At 41.0% G+C, this 22,727-nt stretch overlaps 1 protein-coding gene across 1 annotated transcript; it reads right to left on the bottom strand.

Moving 5' to 3' along the window:
• Positions 1–20,294: 20,294 nt before the first annotated feature.
• fjx1 (four-jointed box kinase 1) lies at positions 20,295–22,522 on the bottom strand. The gene has a single exon (XM_079255075.1). It carries the CDS (start codon positions 22,161–22,163, stop codon positions 20,880–20,882), a length of 1,284 nt encoding a protein of 427 aa, XP_079111201.1. The 5' UTR covers positions 22,164–22,522; the 3' UTR covers positions 20,295–20,879.
• Positions 22,523–22,727: the final 205 nt, after the last annotated feature.

Below are 22,727 nucleotides of genomic sequence, written 5' to 3'. Positions count from 1 at the left end.
CTGCAATGAGATGGGCGTGTGCAAAAGGTGACAGAATTAGACCAGGCGTGTAATCGTGGCTCTAAAAGACGTAGATGTTTTATAAAGTCTGATTCGGAAGGTGGGAAGGATTTTTTTGGATTGTTCCTAAATAAATATACAAAGGATATGAACTGGCAATGAACTTTCAGTACCTTACAACATTCTCCAACCTTCTCCTGTTTAATTCATAAACTGCTTTTATCATGTGACCCCTGTAGCTGTCTTACATGACTAGAAATAGAGCTGTGACGTTCAGACTGTATCTTTCTATCGACTCTACTGTTGTTATGCTTGAACTTTGTTTGGAATCACACATCATTCATTTCTGAAGAAAATTAGCTGCATATCTTAAAGCATATTGAAATGTATAATTCACCAGTGTTGTCTTTGATAATCATACACAAGGGAGTAATTCAGGTAATAAACACTGATTTAATTTTTTTCTTTTTATCATTAGCTGAGTTGAGACAGCAGCTGAGAGTTGTTAAAAGCCAGGCAACAAGATACACCTGCACGTCCTCAGTCTCTCTTTCATCAAGTTCAAATCGTTTATGCAATCATAGAAAAGGTTTCTGAGCTTATGTAAAATGTTTTGCAAGCAATACCAGTACCCGTGTATCATGTGAATCATGTGCAGTCGTAAGGGTCACATGACCACAAACCGCTGTGGCCAGTGCTGCTTATGTGTGCTGCATGCAAACCAGTAACGGCGTAACATGAAAATGCTGAACAAGAAGCAAAGTTTCATGACAATTACAAAAACAAGCAAAGGTGTGGATACATCGACCCTTTTGCAAAAGCAGTGGCAGCTTGTGTTTATCATATCTTTGGAAAGAATTTCCTGCTTAAATCATGCTCATAAATCATCATCAGATTTAACATTTAATGAACACAAATCCACCTTTTATTCAATTTTTAAGTGGAACTAATTTACACCTTAGTCTTTTTCCTGCTATTTACTCAGCTAAAACAATTGTTGAAGTGTGCATTCGACGAGAGACCTTAGAATTGGGCCGTTGTTCCAGGACTTAATTAGATAAGTCTGTTTGCTAAAGATGGAGGGAGAAATTAAATTTATGAAGCTGAAAATTTCCTTAATTGGCTACATGATGTGGACACAACCATCTTTGAGGTTATTTTTAGAATTAGATTACTGGAAGTATTTTTGGAATGGGGTTTAAGAACGAGGCGTATTGTGGGGGAAAGAAACCATTCTCAATATATAGTAGAGAAATACAAATATGTAGTTCTTGGGAGTGTTAATGGTGCTCAGATAGGGAATGGCTCTCTGTAGAATTATGTTTTCTGTGTGTAATAATATGTGATGTATCTCTTGTCAGCAGGTAGAACAACAGAGGATATTGTTAAAACGTTGCTTATAATTATTGCAGTGCTGCAGTGCTTTCATCATATTCTGCACAAAATATAAGTACCAAAGAAAAGTGGTGAGTTGAAGAACAAAAATGCTTCCCCCCTCATAGGAAGACCTGTAAAATATAAATCCTGTTGTTTTAGTTTGAGGCTAAATGTTGGTTTGTGTTTTTGTCACACGGGTTTGTTTTAAACAGAGCTAATATTTCAGGACTGTTTTTTGCCTCTAAACTAATTTCTGTTCATTAAAGCAGCCTCATCCTAATGTAGTTAAAATACTTCTGATACACGGTCATTCGCTGTGCATCACCCCTCAGATCAAGGAGGAAAACAGTGAGTGAAATACAACGGCTAGTTTGTCCAATGTTGTTCAACTCACGCAACCTTTCTGCACATCTGTGCTTCATCATCAGGAAACGAGTGTGTACTTGCCTCTGAGTCAGAAAGCCAAGCAGAGAACACACCACTTGTATTTTTAGATCCCTACTGTCCAATACTTTGAGACTGAGGAAAGGTTTATGCAACACCAGATAGAAAATCTGAGCAAATGCTGAGATTAATGTCTTTATTCAGCAGACCTGCGTGCTTCGCCACAGCTGGATCACTTGTCTTCCATGACATCATGGGACACTGAGCAGGTCGCTGACACTGTAAAGTATAACAATGACATTCAGTGTTTTACTCTCAGCAAGCCTCTAAACGTGGGCGCCGGGTCACAATGCTCCTCTGTGCCTTCAGACGTATGGCATCCTGGCACCGATGTGGCCCTGGAAGGTTCTCAATGTGCATGCTCATGCCAAGGCTTCCAAATGTTCCAAATCCCTGGATGGCACCCACAGGGGCTCATGCTCTACTTCATGTGACTCAAGTTCCAAAGTGCTTGCACTGAAACGAAAAAGAAAATGAAAAGAGGACAGAAATGCTGTTTATTTGTTAAAAATGTGTTATTAAACACAGCTGCTGAAAGCCCTCGCTACAGTCATGTAAAGATTTCTGCACAATTCCTGTTAAGTGGAGGAAGTGAAAAACAGATTGATCTTTGAAACCTGACAACCACTCAGAGCCTTTCACATCACAGACCCCCCTAATTACCCCTCATATTGACACCAGCTTTCTTAGTCATGTGCAGTGTCCTCTAATAAGCCTCTGGCAGTGATTGCAGAGAACACAGCACCTGCCTGTCACAGCGCTGCTATTAGCTTTCTGTTTCTTCCCAACAAAGTGAGGAAACTCTGAGACGTGTACTGATGTAATTACATATTTAAAAGAGGTTCATACACAGTTCGTTAGAACGTCTATGCTCAAGAACATGAACCAGAGCCTTTTCTCTGTGTTGCTTTCATGACTCACAGAATAACAAGAACAAGTGAGGGGTGGGAAAGTGGGAGGATGGAAGCCGGAAAAACTTTAAGTGCTGGGTTTGTGGGGGGATGAGAGAAAAGAACAGTGGATAGAGATTGAATTTCGTCTTCACAGGCGAGAACACTCCCTGTACGCAAACAAAAGGATGAAAAGATGACCTGCTGCTGTTCTCTCAATGATGGTTGGACAGTAACCTGTCTTCCCCATGGCAGCCCCTCCCTATGACTCCTTTTCTTGATGCAAGTCTCTTTCTCCCGCTTCCCAATGTCAGCTTTTGACAATTACCGAAGCGCCAGAGGGTTGGTATGTGCAGAGTCAGCAAACAAACTCGGAAGTCTTCCTGTCAGAGAACGCTGGGACAGTTAAGGAAATGGACATAATGCAGGAAAGATTAAAAAGGGGAACACCGTGTAGAAAGAATGAATCATTCATGTTTAAAATGAAAATCTAACAAAAGTTAAGCTGCTTAATAATTTGGCTGATGCTGCAAAAGTGCATGTGCACATGTGTGCTGACTATTTATCCCCAATCTTTAGGGGGGATACAACAGTAGTCACAGCAAAAGAAGATTATGAGATTAAGTGGCGTGCTTCTGGAAAAAAAAAAAAAAAAGAGATCAACAATTGAATATAGAAATACAATGACACAACAAGGAGATCATTTCTAAGAGAATTGTTGTGTCACTACAGAGGAACTATGGGAGTAAAGTAGGAAAACAACAGATATATATTCCTACAGAATATCCTACAGTATGTAACATCATGTAACAATGATTAGGGCCAGAGAGGTTACCTTCCCTTTGTCACGGCTTTACTGCATCCATTGCTAAATCAGTAGGACTGATAATCGGCTCTGCAGAGAAGTAATCTGCAGAGAATCACAATAACTTTGTCTCTTATGCTTTTTCTTTATCTCCTGTGCTGATAAAGTTGCCCAGGATTGCTTTTGCAAGTGCACCGCATAATCCCGTGAGATTAAATATTTTTACATGTAGCATGTGTTGCAGTGCAGCACATGAATCCTAAAAGATGGAAAGTATCAAATCAAGGCTTTGATGTTAAAACACTGCAGGGCTTATACTTTCTTTCTACTTACTATGTTTCTCTCTCTGCATCCCTCCCCCTCCCCCGTCCAGTTCCTTCTCTGTGTTTAGAAATAGGATCTTATAGGCCAAATTGAAAATGGTGCTGCTTTGCAAAGCTCAACACATGGCAGCAGATGCGTAGCAATATGCAAGGTGGGGGGGGGGGGGGGGGGGGGGGGGATTACCAAGGGAAGGAGAGACTGAGGGAAAAAACACAAAAAGGGAGTGTTAGCAGGAAGAGCAAGATTACAAAAGTAAAAAGCAAGAGAAAGGATGGTTATTGGCTGACAGGAGTACAGAAGAGTAAGAGACATGAGAGGGAGAAGAGAGGGAAGAGGAATGGAGAGGAGTTTAAAGGCTCTCAAACACTTTGCACTCCCAGCACAGCAGATGCCACATTCTGTCTGGCACAGTGATCTGTGGGCCTGCTCTATTTATACCCTCGCTGTGTCACTTCAGGGCCAGCACAACACTCACAACACGCTCGCATCAAGCATCAGACTTTTGCAGCTTCCATGCCTGGATAAAGTATGTTGGAGAAGCTCTCTGCATGGGGTAGAATTTGAAAACAGCATGAAGGCAAAGACGCTAAAAGGACCCACAATACACAAACACACACAATCAAACCCCAAATTAAAAATAGTAGGATGGTTTAAAAAACATGAATAAAAAATATCTGCTGATATTGAATTGAAGATACAGAGAAACAGCATGCTTAATTATTTTGCCACCTTATTCCCTCAAACGCATTTTAAGGTTTGCATCTAAATCATATCCACAATGCGATGATCCATCCAGGATGCCTCCAAGCCCAGATGGGTCAATGAATGACTCGAGGATTTGACTTAAAGTGGAACAATTATGTGTATTTCAGGCTAATTTATTCTTATTTCTGAGACCAGAAGGGATTGATGGAGTTATTGTCACAAATCGCTTTATTTACTTCAGACCGACCCTCTCCGTAGGCTGTCAGATCAGCCTGTGGGCAAAACGAGTGGATTGAGACTCTTCCGGATTAAGCCCCGCCCCCCGCCACTGCACTACATCGGGAGCGCGCACCGCAACTGCTTTCGCCGTCATTGTAACGTCTCATAAACAGAAGGATTAGGCTAATATGAACTCAATAAAAAAAAAAACAAAATACAATGTCAACACATAGCATCCAGCCCTACATGTTGGAACCTGAATCAGAGCCTGAAAACGAAGTGGAAAACAGCAACCCACAGCAACGAATGCAGCAGGATGTCTCTCTTTGGTAAACTCACCAGCCATCGTTGGAAATAACTTTATCCCACGTTTTCCACCCGCCTGATGCATTTGTACATGCCCTTGTTAACCAGTAGAAGGTAACCAATCACCGAACCTTATCCCCCGGGACGTCACAAGGATTTCCAAGTAGAAAAAACTCTCTAAAACGACGCGTTTTTCGTCGCTATGGAAACCGAACGCAGAGCGTGCTGGAACTCAAACTCAAACTCAAACATGCGTTTAGGTGATAAAAAACAGTGTCATTCACATGTCTGATGAGAATTCAACACTGTAACACTGTAGAAAGCTCAGAAAACTGCAAATACCATCATAGCGCCCTTTTAAGTCTGACCACAGTAGCCCCTTTGCTCTTGTACTTTTTTTTTTATCAGATATTGATGAAAGATGGTCTTCATGCAAGGTCTTTTGAGGGGCTGGGGATCAGGGATGTTCAATTTAAGCCCTTCACACACTCACATTTATCCAGATTCTTTATATTGTTTAGTGATATTGTGCATTGTTGAGAGACAAACAGACAAATCCCTTCAAATCGCTCACAAATAAGTTCTGTCCTGACTATCACTGCTCTTTAAAGACTCAGTCTCTTATGGATACTGCTTTTGTGAGAGAAAATGTTCAGAATCTTTGGGAAAGGAGGCCTAAAATGCCAACATTGATGGATTCTAATGAAGTTGGAAAAGGGAAGACATGGACGATCATGAATGAATACTTTGTTTGGAATCAAATATCAGTCACAATGACTTTTTAAATCTTCATAGTATTCTGATTTGGAGTCAGATATCTGTAGATATAATCATGCAGAATGCAGATCCCCACTTTGCAAGCAAAACCAAAGCTTTTCTACTTTCAGTTGGCAGGTCAGACCATGAAAAACAAGAAGAACCAGTGGGAGAACTGAGCCTTTTGAATCACCACGGTTACTGGGATTAACAGCCATAAATTACATCAGCTTTGCAGCTTGCAATGGGTAGTGTTGGGAAAACTCAGAGGAAATTGTGTGAGGGTTTACATTTAACAGAGAGGAAAAAGATAAAGGATAATTTGAACTTTAAAAGCTAGAAAAAAAGCATTTTTCCTTTCATCAAACTGGATTTCAAGAACTGGAATATAAATATAATGTGGTTCATGAATCTTCACATGACTTCATTCTCATCCTGGTAGGTTCCTCTCATGTGGGTGGAAGGAAAGCTTGATAACGCCACAGATTGCATTTAAAAAGCAGCAAGCTGTGGACAAAAGGAGGGTGTCTTTACTCAGGCTAAATGTGTAATCTTATTGATGAAGCTATGTTACATTGTTAAAAGACAGCACCCCTGCATGTTAAATGGCCTTTGTTTGTCATCAATCAGCTCAAATGTTACTGAAGCAAAGCAGGCTTCATTACACATCCGCTCAGAGAAGCAGCTCTACGCCACACATCCATCAACTTCACACACCGCGGGTTCGTGCAATGTAATGCTAGCTGGGTGGGAATGGCTGGGCCGCTCACACACAAACACAAACACGCTCACACATCAGTTTGTGACCTATTAAGTTATATGAAAGTCACACAGACTCATTCTAATGGGGTGGAGCGTGGTGGCTTTTAAGGAGAGGAATATTTTATGCAATTGCAATATAAAAGCAATCTTTGAAGGGTCACCTTTGATATTACAAAAGATAGAAGACTAAATTATGTTTATGTGGCTGCCAGTGTTAAAGAGATGGAGGATATTATAGGATATTTTTTAATCTAACGAAACAGTAAGTCAAATGCATGCATGCATACGCTGTGTGTTTATCAGTGACTAAGTACTCCAGCTGTTAGAGGTACAAAGGGAAAGAGAGCCAGGGTTATGTGTGCACCACATATGTGCAGGAGGGAACAACAAAAGCTTCCTCCTCTTTGAAGTGGACTATCACCCTCCCAGCCCCACTCCGCGACCCCTCCACTGTCCATCAGCGAGCCATAAATCTCGGCTCTCATCTGCCGATGTGCCTCTGAAGTTCAGGAATTTGAAACCAAGTGAATTATGGGAACACCTGGGAGGGGTGAAGGGGATGGGAGACAGAGGGAGGGGAGCGTTCAGACATGCTTACACCTATGAAGGGCAACATGTTGACAAGCAAAGAGGCTGATGGATTAGATCTGGTGGACAACTATCTTAGGTGTGGGTAATATGCCTTTGAATGAAGAAATAAGCATCGAAGACAAACCTGCTGACGGGACGCACATACCCACACACACTTACTGTTTTGACTAGGTGGCTTGAATGTTTGTCAGTTACTTCAGATTGAAAAAAGCTGCAGAAAAATAAGGGATGACAGAAAGAGGGAGGGTTTTCTTTTTTAAAAGGCAGAGGGTTATAAAAGCAAACATGGCAGGGGTCACGGGACCTGGATTCATTGTCGGTCTGGTGCAACAAGTTCACATTCCTTGCACTTGGATGCCTTAAAGTCCCACATTGGTGTGTCCTTTATTTATGTCACTGTGAATCTGTTTACCAGGTGAGCTGTCTTGAGCTCTGCTTCGCTGTCCTGCTGTACATTGTGCACATATGCATTATGGGTAAACACGTGTTATATCATAGTGTTAAAGTTTTTTAATTTGACATGCTTTTACTTTTTCCATTCTTCCTTTGAAAAACTACAATCATAACTCACTTTTTAACAAAGGGTATGACTTCAGTGAGACAAAAGCCTCTTTAAACTTTTCTCACTGTGGTCCTTAATGTTCAACAATTGATCTTTGTGTAAGATCTAAGTTGCTAACAGAATATTCATTCATTGAAAATTTTTAAGCAAGAACGATCTAAATCCTAAGAAGGATGACTGATTATTAATTTACCAGCCAAATAAAGTGTTGAAGTATGAGCCACATGCCACTCAGCAGCTGATGATCCCCTCAGAAAACAAGTGAATATGAAAACCACATTCTTTTATTTCAGTGAAGTTTACATTAGAAAATGCTAATCAGAAAAAGGACTGACCGATGTTTTGATTTGATGCTTGTAATCACATCTTGTGATTGAATGCAAACAACCTTTAATCCAGTTATGTGCTTCATAAAGGACTGATTATTGATTGCTGAATTTGTTAAAGACAAAAATAGTTGCCAAGTATCCTTTAGCTGATAAGCAAGTAAGATAATCTTTTGCCATTTCACAGCATGTCTACTTCTATGTGTTGATGGAAGAACCATATTGTTTGCTGTTACCTCCACACCAGCAGTATAAAACAAGGTGAATATAAAAGTCCAAACACATAAAAATAAATCACTCTGCTGCACTTCACTTCCCCTTCCTGCATAAGCAGGTTTTTTCTGCCTTATTATATCTAATACCTCATCTCTGTTCTTTTCAACTGCTACATTTACATGGGAATTTTAATTCCTTTTTAATTCAGAATAAAAGTTAATTCCACTTTAAACTGATGAAAAACGACCATGTAAACACTTAATTCCTAATGCACATTTCTCTTCAGAATTAAACTTAATTCCAATGTAAGTGTCTGGTTTATTCGCATTTTAATTCCGAACTAATTTATTCCTCTGTCATGTAAACCTTCATTCCGCTCTAAGTGAATTCTGGTCGTTCTGAGCATGCTCGTTACCTTGTCCTGTCCCGATGACGCGTGTTGTTTTGCCTCCTGTGTTTGGTGGTATATCTTTCTTCTTCTTCTCAGTTGCTGCAAAAAGTGAAGTAGTATGCTGGTGTTGAGCTGCTACTTCACATTTATTATAAAAATAGTAATAATTAAGTAAGGACGTGTTTCATGTAAACCTCCGTTTGAAATTATTGTTTTCATGTAAACCCGTGGGAGAATACGTCAATTCCGAATTATTTAGTTCCAAATTATTCATTCCGAAATAAAAAACATCATGTAACCGTACCCAATGGGATGTGATCATTTGTACCTTTAAAACTGACTTGTATGCAGCAGCCGATCTCAATACATTTCAACCCCCCTCTGCCCATGATCCCCCCCACCCCTCTTTTTTTTTATCTCAGAAAAGATCAATGGCATAGAATTAATGAGGTGGTTCAAAAATCGAAGGTCTCTGGGAAAAATGAACAGAGTCAAAATGAGAGAAAATAGATGTCCCCATATGGTCGACAGTGCCATACGACTCAGGGATGTGGAACCCAACAAAGATTTAGTTTCCATCGCAGCTGCATTGATTGTCCGGAAGATGTCTTTGTAAGTAGCCCAGATGATTAGCCCCCACCGTGCAGTCAAACAATGCTCCTAGGATCTGATAATTACAATATTTGCACAGAGCAAATGGATGTGAAGAAAGAGATTTAGGAGGAAGGGAAGAGAAATTTATAATAATAATAAAAAAAAGAGTGCGAAATGAAACAACAAGGACTTATTTTAAGCCTCACAGTCAACAAAATGTTCGGGTGGTCGAAATTTTTATGTAACCTGCTTGACTGTCGAGCTCTGTCTTTGACTGAGAGGATATTGAAACCTCTCGCTGATAGTTTAGGTTGTGCTGCCGAAGGAAGCATATTGTACAGAGTATGGTGGAAAGGTTTGCAGCTTGGATTGCTTCTCAGCGTGGAAGGAAGTGAACCACTACACCTCATATTGTCTCCACTTTGGTTAGAGTAATTTGAGGATGTCATGCAGTGCTAGACACAAAGCTCCACCCTGCAGTTGTGTCAGAGGATAATTGGTGTTGCTCCTGGCATGGGAGGCCGGATGCCACTCTCTTATTACTTGAAATGAGTCAGGTTACCAGTGTGACACGAAAGCGGTACCTTTGTGTGCATTTTTTTTTTCCAGTGCAACGCGTTAAAATATTTATATGCCTTTTCTGTCCAGTTCATGTCCTGACTAAAGCATTTTTTAAAAAAAAAGCCTAAAATATATTCAAAATTAGAGTGAAACAATGTGAGATGTTTTGTTTACACCTGTTGGTCCATACAACCAACCAATTCATTGACAGGTGGGCTGGTAGCAGACAATCGTTTACATCAAATAAGCTCATATGCTGAGAAACCTTTGTTTTCCAACCTGGCAACCCATTTATTTTAGTCACAGTTGCTGAAAAAGATAATTTTATAAAAAATATATGTAGATCTTTGCAGACGTTTTCATTTCTGTTGTTACTTTGCTAAGCTCCTTATGTGTGTATGGCTGGTTGGGATCACTCAGAGGAAAACAAGGTGGCAATGTGGATGTCATGAAAATAATTGTAATTAAAGAGATCCTACTTAATTTCCTTTTTGGCTTTCACCATTTTACCTAAATGCACCTCGAGCAGGTTTCCATCTGCTCTTTTCTTACATCTGGATTGAAATCAAGTTGTGGACATTGTAATGCTGAGGTGTCTGCTGGTAATCAATATCATTGTCAATATATGCTCATCAGAATGCAGCTGGTGTGATGTTAAAGGTTAAGTGAATTGTGCCGCTAAGCAACAGCACAAGAAAAAACATTTTACAAGCAAATAGTGTCAAATTATTATTTTAAGACAGTTTCATTTTTTATTATGAAGATTATGCAAATGTGTTGCAGTCAGCTAAAATAACAGTAAAATAGCTCTAAATAGTCACATCTGGCTTCTCTGCTTGTTCTTTCTTAATTGACTTTACATAGCACTTTCCTAGTCTTACTAACATACTCATGCTGAGTAGTGTACAAGCCACTCAAGTCATCCATTTACATAAACACACACACACTCACACACACATCACTTCTTAGTAATATACAGTATAATCTGCACTATGTTTCTGTTATCATATACTCAACCATGAACCAATAAACACATTAGGGGCAAAGTTGGGGTTTGATGTCTGGCTTGGCATGTTTTCCTTGGCATGTTGACTGGGGAAGCGAGTGATTAAACCCACCAAACATCCGACTGGCAGCTCTTGTTCCAGAACAACAGCCACAGGCTGCAGGCACCCAACCGACTTGCAGCTTTGACTCTCAAGACAAGTTTTGCAGCATTAGCTGGGATTTGACTGTCAGCTTCACAAAGACGTAAATAAGAAAAAAAGTGAATGGAGACTACTGAAAAAACAAAACAAAAACAGCAACAACAACAACAACAACAATAATAATAATAATAATAATAATAATAATAATAATAATCATAATAATAATAATAATAATAATAATAACAGAGATAATAAAGATTTTCATATGCTTGCTTAAAGTGGTATAGCTTGGTTTAGAGAAGACTAGATGTACAACAGAGCTAAAAGACATAAATTTACAAATAATATCTGTAAAGATTGAATTGACTGGATTCTGCTGTGCTGAAGCTTTTTAGCAGATTGCTTCAGATTTTCTTTGCTAGAAATTGGAAACCCAGCTACAAAATGGCCACTAATGGCTTCATCAATCTGCAAGAGTGAAGCCACTCAGTGATTCAGATATTGGTCATACAATCTAAGAAAAACGTCAATAGAAAAATTTATTGTGTCCCGGCAGAAAATTGCCAGTAAATTTATCTCCTGTGTTAATCCAAATATGAAACCTGCACAATGTGTTTCATGTTACATTCACTAAATGATGCCTCACTAAAAAAAAAAAAAAAAAAAAAAAAGAAAAAAAAAAAGACAGGTTAAAGATTTGCTTACGTTAATAAAAAATGACTGGCTTAAATTTATCGAGGGTCCGGTAATACTTGTGTTCTTATGCAGACACATTTCTAAAAGCGGAACACATTGGATTTACTGGTGTTTCACTGTACAGTCTACTCTTGTGCCAGAACCAATCAGTCCAACAACATTTTGAAAATGTAAACAACACAAATGACTTACATAGACTAACTTTATAAAGTAACAATCACAAAAGGTTAAAGGTTAAATGTGTTTCCCATGAGTCTTTGCACTCTGTACACATTTGGTTGATTTGTGAATCTGGAGCGACTCCAGAGGCCTCCTACTATGAAGCTGGATTTTCTCTTACGAAGTTATCCCTGGGTTTTCCATAGACACTGATTCGCTTCTTACAAGGGTAAATCACCATGGTAACTTACACTGAACAGCTAACCTGCTTCAGAAATGGTTATCTTCTGCATCAACAAGTATAAAATCAGCACCTCCTGACCAGTCAGTTCTCTTCGAAAACAGCCCGTATTGCTTTTGGCCTGGATGACGTGTTGGAATTTTTAGCATTTAGTAATTGTCTGCTCCTATATGGGGAAACAGGATGCTCCTCAGGGGTGCACCATGTTTGTATGAGTGTGCACTGATCAAGATTGTAAAACCTAGGTGGAATTACAGAGTTAAAACTCCAGCTTTGTAGAACTGCTCATCAGGATTGCCTGTGTCTGTGTACGTCAGCCCAGGTAACCAGAGACATATCCCAGATATGTTAATCGGGCTTCGTGGTACAGGCTTCACAACACAGAACTCCACAAATGTTTAGTTTCGAGAAGAGTTGATGCACAAATGAAAAACACAGGTACAGGCAGTCTTCGGCTTACGTTGTTTCGACTTAAAGATGCTCATTAAAAAAATGTAAATTAAAAAAAATAGAGCAAGTTTTGAAGTTACGAGGGTCTGTATAAGCTCTTATTACACGTGACATGGAGGCTAAGATGACACCTCAATGTGTGTATGTTTATTTAATTTTAATTGAAAAATCTATTTAATTGCCTGTACTGTTTTTTCCATTAATATGATGTATAATATATATATTTAGATTGTTATTTAGCAATTAAGGGGGTCTTTTGGGGGTATTTAAGGGTAAAAATCCAAATTATTGCAGAATTTTGGGTTACGCCATGGCGTAGGAACGGAAGTCGAGGACCGCCTGTAATACAACAGTGAAAACCTCCAGCAGAAAATTCCTTCCATGTCTGAAAATGACCAGTTGGCATTTCTCATGGTTTCATTCTGCCCTTGAAACTAAAGGAGAGAGCCATTGTGCACACACAGTATTTTACACTTGGACAGTGAGGAATAGGTTTTGTAATGCAGTTTTTTTTCCCAGCAGCACGTCATATAATCAAACCAATTCATATAAACTTTCCAAACTTACTGCATTAGTCTGAAACATGTTAACTTCTGCAGATATCACTGAATTATTGAACACTTGGTGTTCCAAGAATCTCTACTGTACTCTTTTTGAGTTTAATAACACAACTATTACACTATATTTGTTATCAAGTCAAGACATCTGATCCTTATTTCACATGAACACACAGTCTGCACCATCCCTACTGTGGGTGAGATAAATAGCTGCACCTCGGCTCAGAACACTACAACCTAATGTGCAATTTGGCAACATTTTCTTTCATAACATCCAGTCAGTTTGTCATAAATATTATGACTGGCTTCACAAAATGTAGTTAAGTGAAACCACTGGATTTGAGCAGTTGACATTTTAGTCTTTCTGCATAATCAGACAAAGCGCTGAAGCTGCAGCTCACACTAATTAAAGTTTTTGCTCATTTTCATTTACATTTTGCAGCTAATGATTAGCTGTAGAAAAGTTTAGAAAGCACCAATAATGAGAAATTAAAGCACTACTGCTAAGTGTGTGTGAGTCTATTCATTAATGTCACACCATGCAGCAGCTCGGTTATGCTGTGATGAAATTGATATATAAAGCTGACTATGCCCAACCAAGCAAAAGTGTCTTACCCAAATGTTACTGAAGTACCTCAGTGTTTACTGAAACATGAACTCTGCTCTGGTCAGGAGTCCTTAATTGAAATTTGCCTCAAGGCCTGAACCAGCAGCAAATCTGTTCTACCCAGATGTGCTTATCCTTCTTGTCAGACACTCAGCTTCTTGACTAGATAACAAATGTATGTCCCTTCTTTAACAGGAAGCTCTCAGGTCTAGAGACACCTTTACTCTTTCTGCACCTTCAGCATTAAAACAAGAGCAAGCTGAGAGAAACGGATTTTCTCAGAATATTGTAAGAGCAATATTATCAAGCGACATTCCTGTCAAGGACACAGAAGGGAAAATAAAGCCTTATGAGAACTGAGATTGCCTGCCTTGCAGTACTGCCAACAAACCGAGTCTGAGTTTATAAACCTCAAAGTAGAAGAGCCATGAAATCACAGAAGTTTCATTAGGTTATATATACGGGTATGCAGCTGTGTCTGTTTTTGTTTCCAACTGTGCTTCTGTATCCTACAGTAAGTAATTCCACCTCACCTCCAGTAAGGCATGTCCAATCTTGCGCAAATGGCAATCGTACTGCAGAGTCAGCTATAACCCCTCCATTTGTTTGGAGTGAGCTCTTCTTTCATTTAAAAGGGAGAAGCCCGCACCTTGACGCCTCCATACCTGTCTTTATCACCACATGCTTGAATAACCTCCTTTCAGGCTATACTTCTGTCTGACAACATATCTGCTTAACTGATCGACTGTCGCCACATTTTCTCACAGTTAGCAATTCAGTAATCAATTCAGTGTAATGGTGCACCATTACAGGATGATGAAAGCCGGTGTACTTGTGCTGTATTAACAGCATACTATAGCAGCACAAAGCACAATTAACATAGAAATGACCATATTACTGAGCGCTGGCCAAGCCATTGGGTGCTATAATTCAGAGTGACTATTGTGAGTAACCACACGCAGGTCTCTGACAGGGTACAGCCTCCAGCCAACACTAACATTCAGAGAGCAAGCGGTCAGCTTGCAGGAAGGAATGTGCTGTTTCAGCAGATTGTAGGTATTTTGTCATCAAGTATCACACGTCCTCTTGCCCTTCTGTCTATCGATTCTTACTGCACTTCTGGCAAGGAGAGGATGAAACTCTTGACATCAAACCACAGAAAAAGAAATGATAATAAAACAAGAGATGCCAAGTAGGAAGATATATTTTAATGAATAAGAGAAAATTTTTATACAGGAAAATTTAGAATCTCAGAGGATATCGCTGGGCTTGGCGAGCGGTGCTGCATTAGCATACACCTACATCCCCCTCAGTTACAGCTATACGTCGAGCTAGCTCATTTGGACCAATCAACTCTCCTCCTACTCCTGGAGTTGTTTCACAACCACCCGCCCCTTCATCCCAACATCAGTCATTTGCATAGAAATATCTTAATTACGGCCGCAGCCTGAGCTAGGTGCAGATGGCCACGAGAAAGATGCGTTCAGGAGTAAAATGATAGATTATCTCCTCATGAATGTGATCAGTTATTCTTTCTAGCGAAAGACCAAGAAAAAGTCATTTCCATAAGCACACTGATTCACATTTACATAGAAATGAATCCAAATGCAAAACAGCATGTACTTGAAGCAGGTTCCCTGGGTGTACTGAGGTACCAACAGGCATTACCAAGACAACAACAACAGAAAAAAGTATCCATCAATCATCTCAATCTCACTTGCTGCCTGGTGGCACAGTGGTCAGCACTGTGGTCTCACAGCAAGAAGGGGATGCTGGTTCAATCCTCAGCTGGGGCGGGGTTTGGGCAGTGGCCCTTCTGTGCAATAATCCTGCATGGTTTGACATTCATTGGGTGTGGATGGATATCAAATAGACAGGTTGGATGTCAAATGGGTGTGGTTAGAGTTAGCATTAATCCAATCAAAATGTTGAGTATATCCAGCCCTGCCTCATTCTCCAGGCTGCAGCCAAGACCCCCTCTTTCTGTGTGGAGTTTGCATGTTTTCCCCGTGTATGCGTTCTCTGCAGGTAGTCCGGCTTCCTCCCACCGTCCAAAAACATGCATCTTAGGTTGATTGGTTCCAGGGTGTACCCTGCCTTTTGCTCAAAGACTACTGGGATAGGCTCCAGCTTCCCCCGCGACCCTTAATCGGTCTAGGCGGTTAGGATAATAAATGAATAAAAAGAATCTCAATTGAACAATCACAACGTTTCAATGAACATAAGGATGAAAGCGAGCAGCAAACTATTTCAACTGGTTGCTGCATGGTCTGATGGTGGAGCTAATTAATGGATTAAATAAACAAAACAGAAACCTAGGCTATATATATGTTATTTAAGCCATAGGTATCCTGAATTTACCGGCAAAAAAAGCCTGAGTGTGCTTTTGGCCATCATTTCACACACTATATCCTTACTGCTTTGCTTGATGAAAGTGTATTTAAAAGAATGAAAGTTTTTATTCTAACAAAACGCAATGAACCTATTATCTTTTGTGAATAACATGCTAATCCTAATCATAAAAAAAAAAAAAAGCGCGTAAAGGTTATTAGTTTCTGCAGGCTATGGTTCTGACATTTTATACGCAGAGCCTGGGAGGCGAAGCATGACAAACAGGATGGCATTAAGTAGTGAAATTAATCAGGATTTATTTCATGCATCCTGTGCCTAGCATGACGCAAATCATATTAAGGGAAACACAGAGAATCTAAAACAAGTTAAAACAGTTCTTGTTTCTAAAAAAGTTTAATGGATAATATGTAGGAGACTTTATATTATTACTTCACATCATAGAATAGTAGAATAGAGTGTTATCATACATTTCTGGCTCCATCAAAGAGTTGACTCACAGTAGAACTAATAAAGTTATGCAGCAGAAATAAAGATAAGGTTGTAATCTCACAAGCATGATGACACTTTACAATAGCTAGAGAGGTACACTTAAGTGTTACCCCACATTTTATTTGCATAAACCAATTCCATACTCAAGGATCCAAGGTTATTGGCTGAAGACGCTGGAAATAAAGAGAAATAACTGTTCAAGAAAGAAAATCCTATCAAAGGCTTTTACATGACTGTCAGCAGAGATATTTTCATTGACTCATCACAGTGACACACAACCTTCACTGAATCCCTGCTTCACATGTAGAAGGTAGATAGAAGGGAGGCTGAATATAAACAAGAAAGACTGAGAAAACTTTTTATGATGTGTAAAGAAAAGTTATATTCTCTCTTGAGATGCTTTTTTATCTGCTTCGAAGAAGTCTTCTGAATACTCATCCTTCTTGAATCATGTCTGGCTTGAATTATGTCAGACGAACCAGCTGTTCCCAGTCTGGGCTGCCCGACAACAAAGCAACCAACTGGTTTCTTCTCAGCTGTCATATCTAAAATATTCCAGAAGATTAAACAGAAATCTGACATCAGACTTACATATGAAATCAGATTATCAAAGATCAGTGTTTTCTGTGATGTTTTCAGATGTTACATCCACAGCCGGTGATAAAATCTGACTACAGATCCCAAATGCAAAAGTCACACCTTTACATGAGACGGTTCATTGTGGAAACTAAAATCTTTGCTTTTTATTTAATATGGACATTTTAAACTCTCATTTTTAATGTTTGTCTCCAAATTTCATTAACTTTTCATCTTCAGAAGGAATATACAGGGTTACGTTCGGTTTGGACAAAGGTGGGCTTTGTATCCCCTCTGCAGGCACACTAAAGCCTGGATGTCCAGTTGTTAGCCTGACAAAGCCCCAGTCGTTGGATCCATTCAGCTGTGACTGAGTGACTCTCCCCATGTTTCATAAAGAAATCATTCAGTCATGCGCAGGAAGTTCTTCAGCCTGTGTAGCCACGAAAGAATGCTAGTTATGTCTGTTCACTTGCACTAGCCCTTTAGTATTAGTTACTATGTCACCTCATGTCTGGCAAAAACCACCCAAAACACTGAAAATGAGTTGGTAAATTTGTGTTTTTACATACAGGCCTTTGGTTCAATTGTTTACCTGCTCCACTGATGAGAGTTAAACGATCTCTTGAATGAATACAAGGCAATAGCCGGGAGGCTTTCAGCTGAGCTTACCACTGAGACAGGAAACAGAGAAAAAACAGCTCAAGAAATAATTAGAAAAAGTATTTCTTAAAGCACCTACAAAATTCAGACATCAACAGGTTGCAAAGTAAGTGGAACAACAAGACAAACATGTACCTGCAGGACAAGTGTGGGCTGACTTGTGGGGTAATCAAGGCATGAGCTCATACTTAATGAAGCATGCAATTGTGTATGTTGCCACAGGATATACTAAGACAGGTTGAGTATTGATTATTATATGAGAAAGAGTTCAGCTCTAAAACTTCCAGCTACAGTAGGATGGAAGTTTTTTTCCCTTACTCCATCAAACTAGATGAAGCAGAATGGGTTCAGTGGTGTTCTGTAGAGTTTGGATGCATGTTTACTGTATTTCACAGCTAATCTTATTTTAACTAATCTAATCAGGTGCTTGTTTTGACTGGACAATGATAATAATCCCTGAGAGATTTTCTTTCCTAGCCAAAATGTTGCATTCATTTAAACAAAATTCTTTGAACATGACCGACCGAGGATCCTGACTTTTCCTTTTCCTATTTTACTCTTTAAGAAAGGGGGGGGGGGGGGGGGGGGTTACAATAGTTTATGTACACAGCTGGGACTCTTTCACTTGCCTGCCTGGCAGTGTCTGTGTGTGTCGGCGTGTCCATGGAGATGATCCTCCCTCAGCTCCTCTGGAATGTTTGCAATGCGCACAAAGAAGAGGAAGATCAGCTCGGATACCTGGGGTCTGTGCTCGGGCCTGCCTTGGGCCCCTGGCTGTCTGACTATCTGAGCCTCAGTCTTTTCTGCAAATCAGCATATCTGGGAGGAACGGCAGAACATTGACATTTAAAGGAATGGCAAAACTAATTTGTTGTATTCTGCGTAACAGCCCGCTGCCGCTGGTGCCACATGAGGTTGCCAGACAGTTTACAAAGTGTAGTGAGGGTTTTCTTGCTGTTGGGTGGGAATGAGGGGGGTGAATAATGCAGGAAGAGTGAGGGAAGAACATATGTGAACAGTTAGAGAGTGATTGAACCACCTCTTTGATTCCCCCCCCACCCCATTAGTGTGATTACTGCTTGCATGGTCCCAGGTTAAGACTTTCTGGTGTAGAAGAATTCACAAAAACAGCTAATTAGCAAAATGAAACTTTCATTCTCTATTTAAGTAATAGAGAAGTTGACAGTGATGCTAACCACAAAGACAGATGCACAGCAGGACATGTAAAATGCAGATGAAATACAGATCGAGGAAATTGCTCAGGACAGGAAGGAAGAAAGGTTTAAGAATGCAGACCTCATTTTGACATTGTTTTTAATCCCTGGTGTCTGCAGCTAGTTGTAAATCTCTGCGCAGTGCATAAACAGACATGCTTAGAGCCATGCCCAGCTGCAAATGCAGCTTTTGCACCCCTCCTGAGACCCAAATGTTCCTATATAACCCAACCCTACACCCAAATCATTAACAAAACCTTTGCCAACACAACAGTGAGTGAACATATTGATCCCAAAGTCCCCTTAACCACTGAGGGTGGAAAAAAAAGCCTTCCAGTTATACCTACTTACACCTCTGTTGTGGAAGAAGCACAAATCACCGACACATGTGCTGTTAGCTAGGGAATATACCACAAGGACAAAAATCAAGAAGCTATTTGCAGAAGATGCACTGATTGGATGGAACTGTAAAGGGGTTTGTTTTCTGGCTTCGTGTATAAAACGGTAAAAGAAACCATATGAGGTGTCGGTTAGTAAAAGGCTGGAAAGAATTTGGTCTTCAAAGTTTAATAATTCCTCTCTGATGTGCTTGTAATTTTAGGAATCAGACACAGGACTGAGCCGTATGTGGAACGAATAAAGAAAGGATGTGCCTATCAGAGTCTTGTGAGAGTTTGGTGGTGATGAAACATGCACATGAATTACAGAAACCTACACTTGCATTATACGTGCATGTTTTGTCTTTTTCCGGAAGCTTCTCACTGAAAAACTGCAAAAGCTCACAGTATCCGAGGTATTGGCCTCTTATCATTACCTGCATCTGCTGTGGGAGTTCTTAGATCTTAACTCAACAAATTAAGCCCAAAAAGCCACCCATCATTGACCATATGATCACCATTTAAAATGTTTGACAAATACACTGCAGTGTGGAGAGTAGGGGGGTTATGATATAAGCACTTAGGGAACTGTAAAACCCTTCTCAAATCATGTCAAATAATCTCAGTTGTCTCCTTTAGTTCATCATTCTGCATGAGAATTTAAAGGGGATTAGAGAGATTCATGCTGTAGCATGCCTGTGGCCAATAGTGAGGCTTTTAGGGAACAGTGTGCCTGCACATGATATTCCTACAAAACAAAGCGAGCACTGTATGGGCAAATACTGAGGCTATGGGGCTTCACCCCCTCAAGAATTCACATAACAAATGCAAACACTGAATTGAATAATTTCATGCCCTCTAACTTAGAAACAGTTATAAAACACAGTCTAAACAACAGCTGAGTTAAATTATGGTGTATTTATCAAAAAAAGGACAAGATTTTGGAATGTTACAGTGTACATTAAATTAGTTTAGCATCAAAATTTTAAGTACAACTTACAAATGTACAATAGATATGACACACTTGTGACTTTAAGGCTGATTATGCAATCTCAACACGTTTACAAGAGTGCTTATTACAATGTGTGCAAATTACTGTCTAGAAAAAGCGCTGGGGAAATTAACAGAAAACATGGTACTCAAGAAAAGTCAACTTAGGTTAAGGCTTAAGAGTGCATGGGAGAACACAAGGCAAGAATCCAAACACATTAAAGGTTACATTTTGGTACCTAAGTCACAAATCAGCCAAATCAGGTGAGCATCAGTGGAGCGAAGTTAGAAAAGACAAACTGGCCACAGTTCTCCTCACAGTGAGGCATAGTGTGAAAAAAATCTCAGTGGAAAGCTTAAAAAGATGTCAAATTTACTAATTCATAAGTTGGTAACACATTCTATTCACAAGAGGTAGTTCAGCTGGATATTAAAGAGAGTTTAGTGTGATGCGCAGCAGTTTTGCACAGGTGCACAAAGCTCGTTGTGTGATGCAGACAACACACTCCATCAGCGGTGCGTGCAGAATGTTCACAGCTGACTGTACTTTCCTTTGCAATGCAAAATGTGTCTGTGTAATCTGTCTATCCTGTCCTGGAGAACTTCAGCGTGCTCTTCTGAGAGAAAGCCTAATTCCTGGGACAAAGGCTCGCTGTCTCTGTAGAGCTCCAGCAGCCTCTGCCTGGAGTCTTTGCGCCTGTGCAGCTCCGCCACGCGCTGCGTGGTCCTTTTTCTGAAAACGCACACAGAACCCAGGACTGAATTGTGATATTTCTCCCACATGTTTAGCACGCGGAAGCCGTGCACGAGCCCGGCTTCATTGTCAATGAATACAAGGTCACCACGAGGTGTTCTGAGGAGGTTGCTTGTGTCCCTTTCCATCACGCGCGAGTCCCACTGCAGACTGAACAGATTGCTGACCAGCCTGTCGAAGTTTGCGGTCAGGTAGTCGAATATGATCAGGTCGGTCCACTGCATCAGCTCCAGCAGCTCGGTGGTCGTTTTGTTCCCGAGCCCCTCCAGCAAAGGATGCAGCCCGCTGCTCTCCTGCCTGAGCGGCGCAGGTGTCACAACCCCCGTCAGGTTTGAGATCCACTCTGTGAGAGAAACCACGGCGCGATCGCTCCACTGCAAACTATCCACGCGCGTTCTCACAGCCGCCCACTGTTCACTGTCACCGTCAAGCTGGGACAGTGTGAGAGGAGGCAGATTCGTGATGCCCAGCAAACTGGCAAGGTAATAAGTCAAAGTTTCTCCTTGCACCTGGTCCGGGTTTATTCCATAACGCACGCACGCTTTTGTCCCATCTGCAAATGTGGCGAGCTGATTGGATATCCTGCCGCATCCTGGCTCCAGGTTCACCACGCGAGATGCCCTCGTCTTCTTCATCCAAGCACGAGCGTATTCGTCTGTGAAACCTACAGGAATGAGATCCTCCAGCCAGTCACTCCAAAAAATCCCGTTGTCCAGAGGGGAGCCTGACTTGACCGGATCCACCCGCTGCGTTGACCTCTTCTTATCCCCATTCACATGGAAATGTTGACTTCCTGCAGAGACAGGTTGATTGGTGAGGTTGTGAGCCTCAAGTCTGCCCCCCGAACGGGGTCTTTGTGGAGCTGGAACAGCAAGCAGTGCTCGGAAAGTTTTAGCTGAGAGGTCCTCTGACAGAGCTTGGTAAAACGAGCCTCCAGCCGGGACCGAGAATCCCCGTTTGGGTCTCTCCAAACGGTCCTCCAACGCGCTCCACACGTAGAAAACGCTCGCGAGGGCGCACAGGAGCAGCACGGCGAACAAGTTTGCAGAGACAACCCTCATAGTGGAAGTCACCTTTTCATTCAGACAAGAGAATCCCAGCAGAATTCAGAAATGACACAGAGAGAAGCAGCTGCCCCCCCCTTTTCCACAGCTGAGTTGTGCGCTGCGCCCCGCGTCCCGCACACCCCGACGCACCGCGGCAGACACAGACGGACTGCTGGAGATCACAAGGAAGGAAGCTTCGGTTCTGCTTGAATCTCATCTCCTGTCTCTATGAGATGCACCTGGAAACAGGAAAACCATTCGGATAAGCACAGTGGATTTCATCTATTTTTATATGTTCTCCGTTCCAACCAGCTGGCGTGGTGGGGGCTTTCTGGTCGTACACCCCTCTCGGTCTCTCATCTTCCCACCCTCTCTCTTTCTCTCTCTCTCTCCTTCTCTCTCTCTGCCGGGCGCTGACTGAGTGTGATTTGTGGTGATGTAGATTCTCCTAGAGACACGTGACTTCAGTCCCGAGGTGGTGGGCGGATCGTGGGAAGGAGGGTTCAGAGAGGAGCGGAGCAAGTGCACCGTGTGTGTGTGTGTATTTGTGTGTGAAAGAGAGGGAGAGAGATGTGAGAG

The sequence above is a fragment of the Telmatherina bonti genome (assembly GCF_933228915.1).
Source record: "Telmatherina bonti genome assembly, chromosome: 2".
Taxonomy (NCBI): Eukaryota; Metazoa; Chordata; class Actinopteri; order Atheriniformes; family Telmatherinidae; genus Telmatherina; species Telmatherina bonti.
This window is presented reverse-complemented; position numbering and strand designations above follow the sequence as displayed.

What these genes read in the sequence shown, in the direction of transcription:
- fjx1 (XM_079255075.1), bottom strand. Translation starts at nt 22,163, where the DNA reads ATGAGGGTTGTCTCTGCAAACTTGTTCGCCGTGCTGCTCCTGTGCGCC.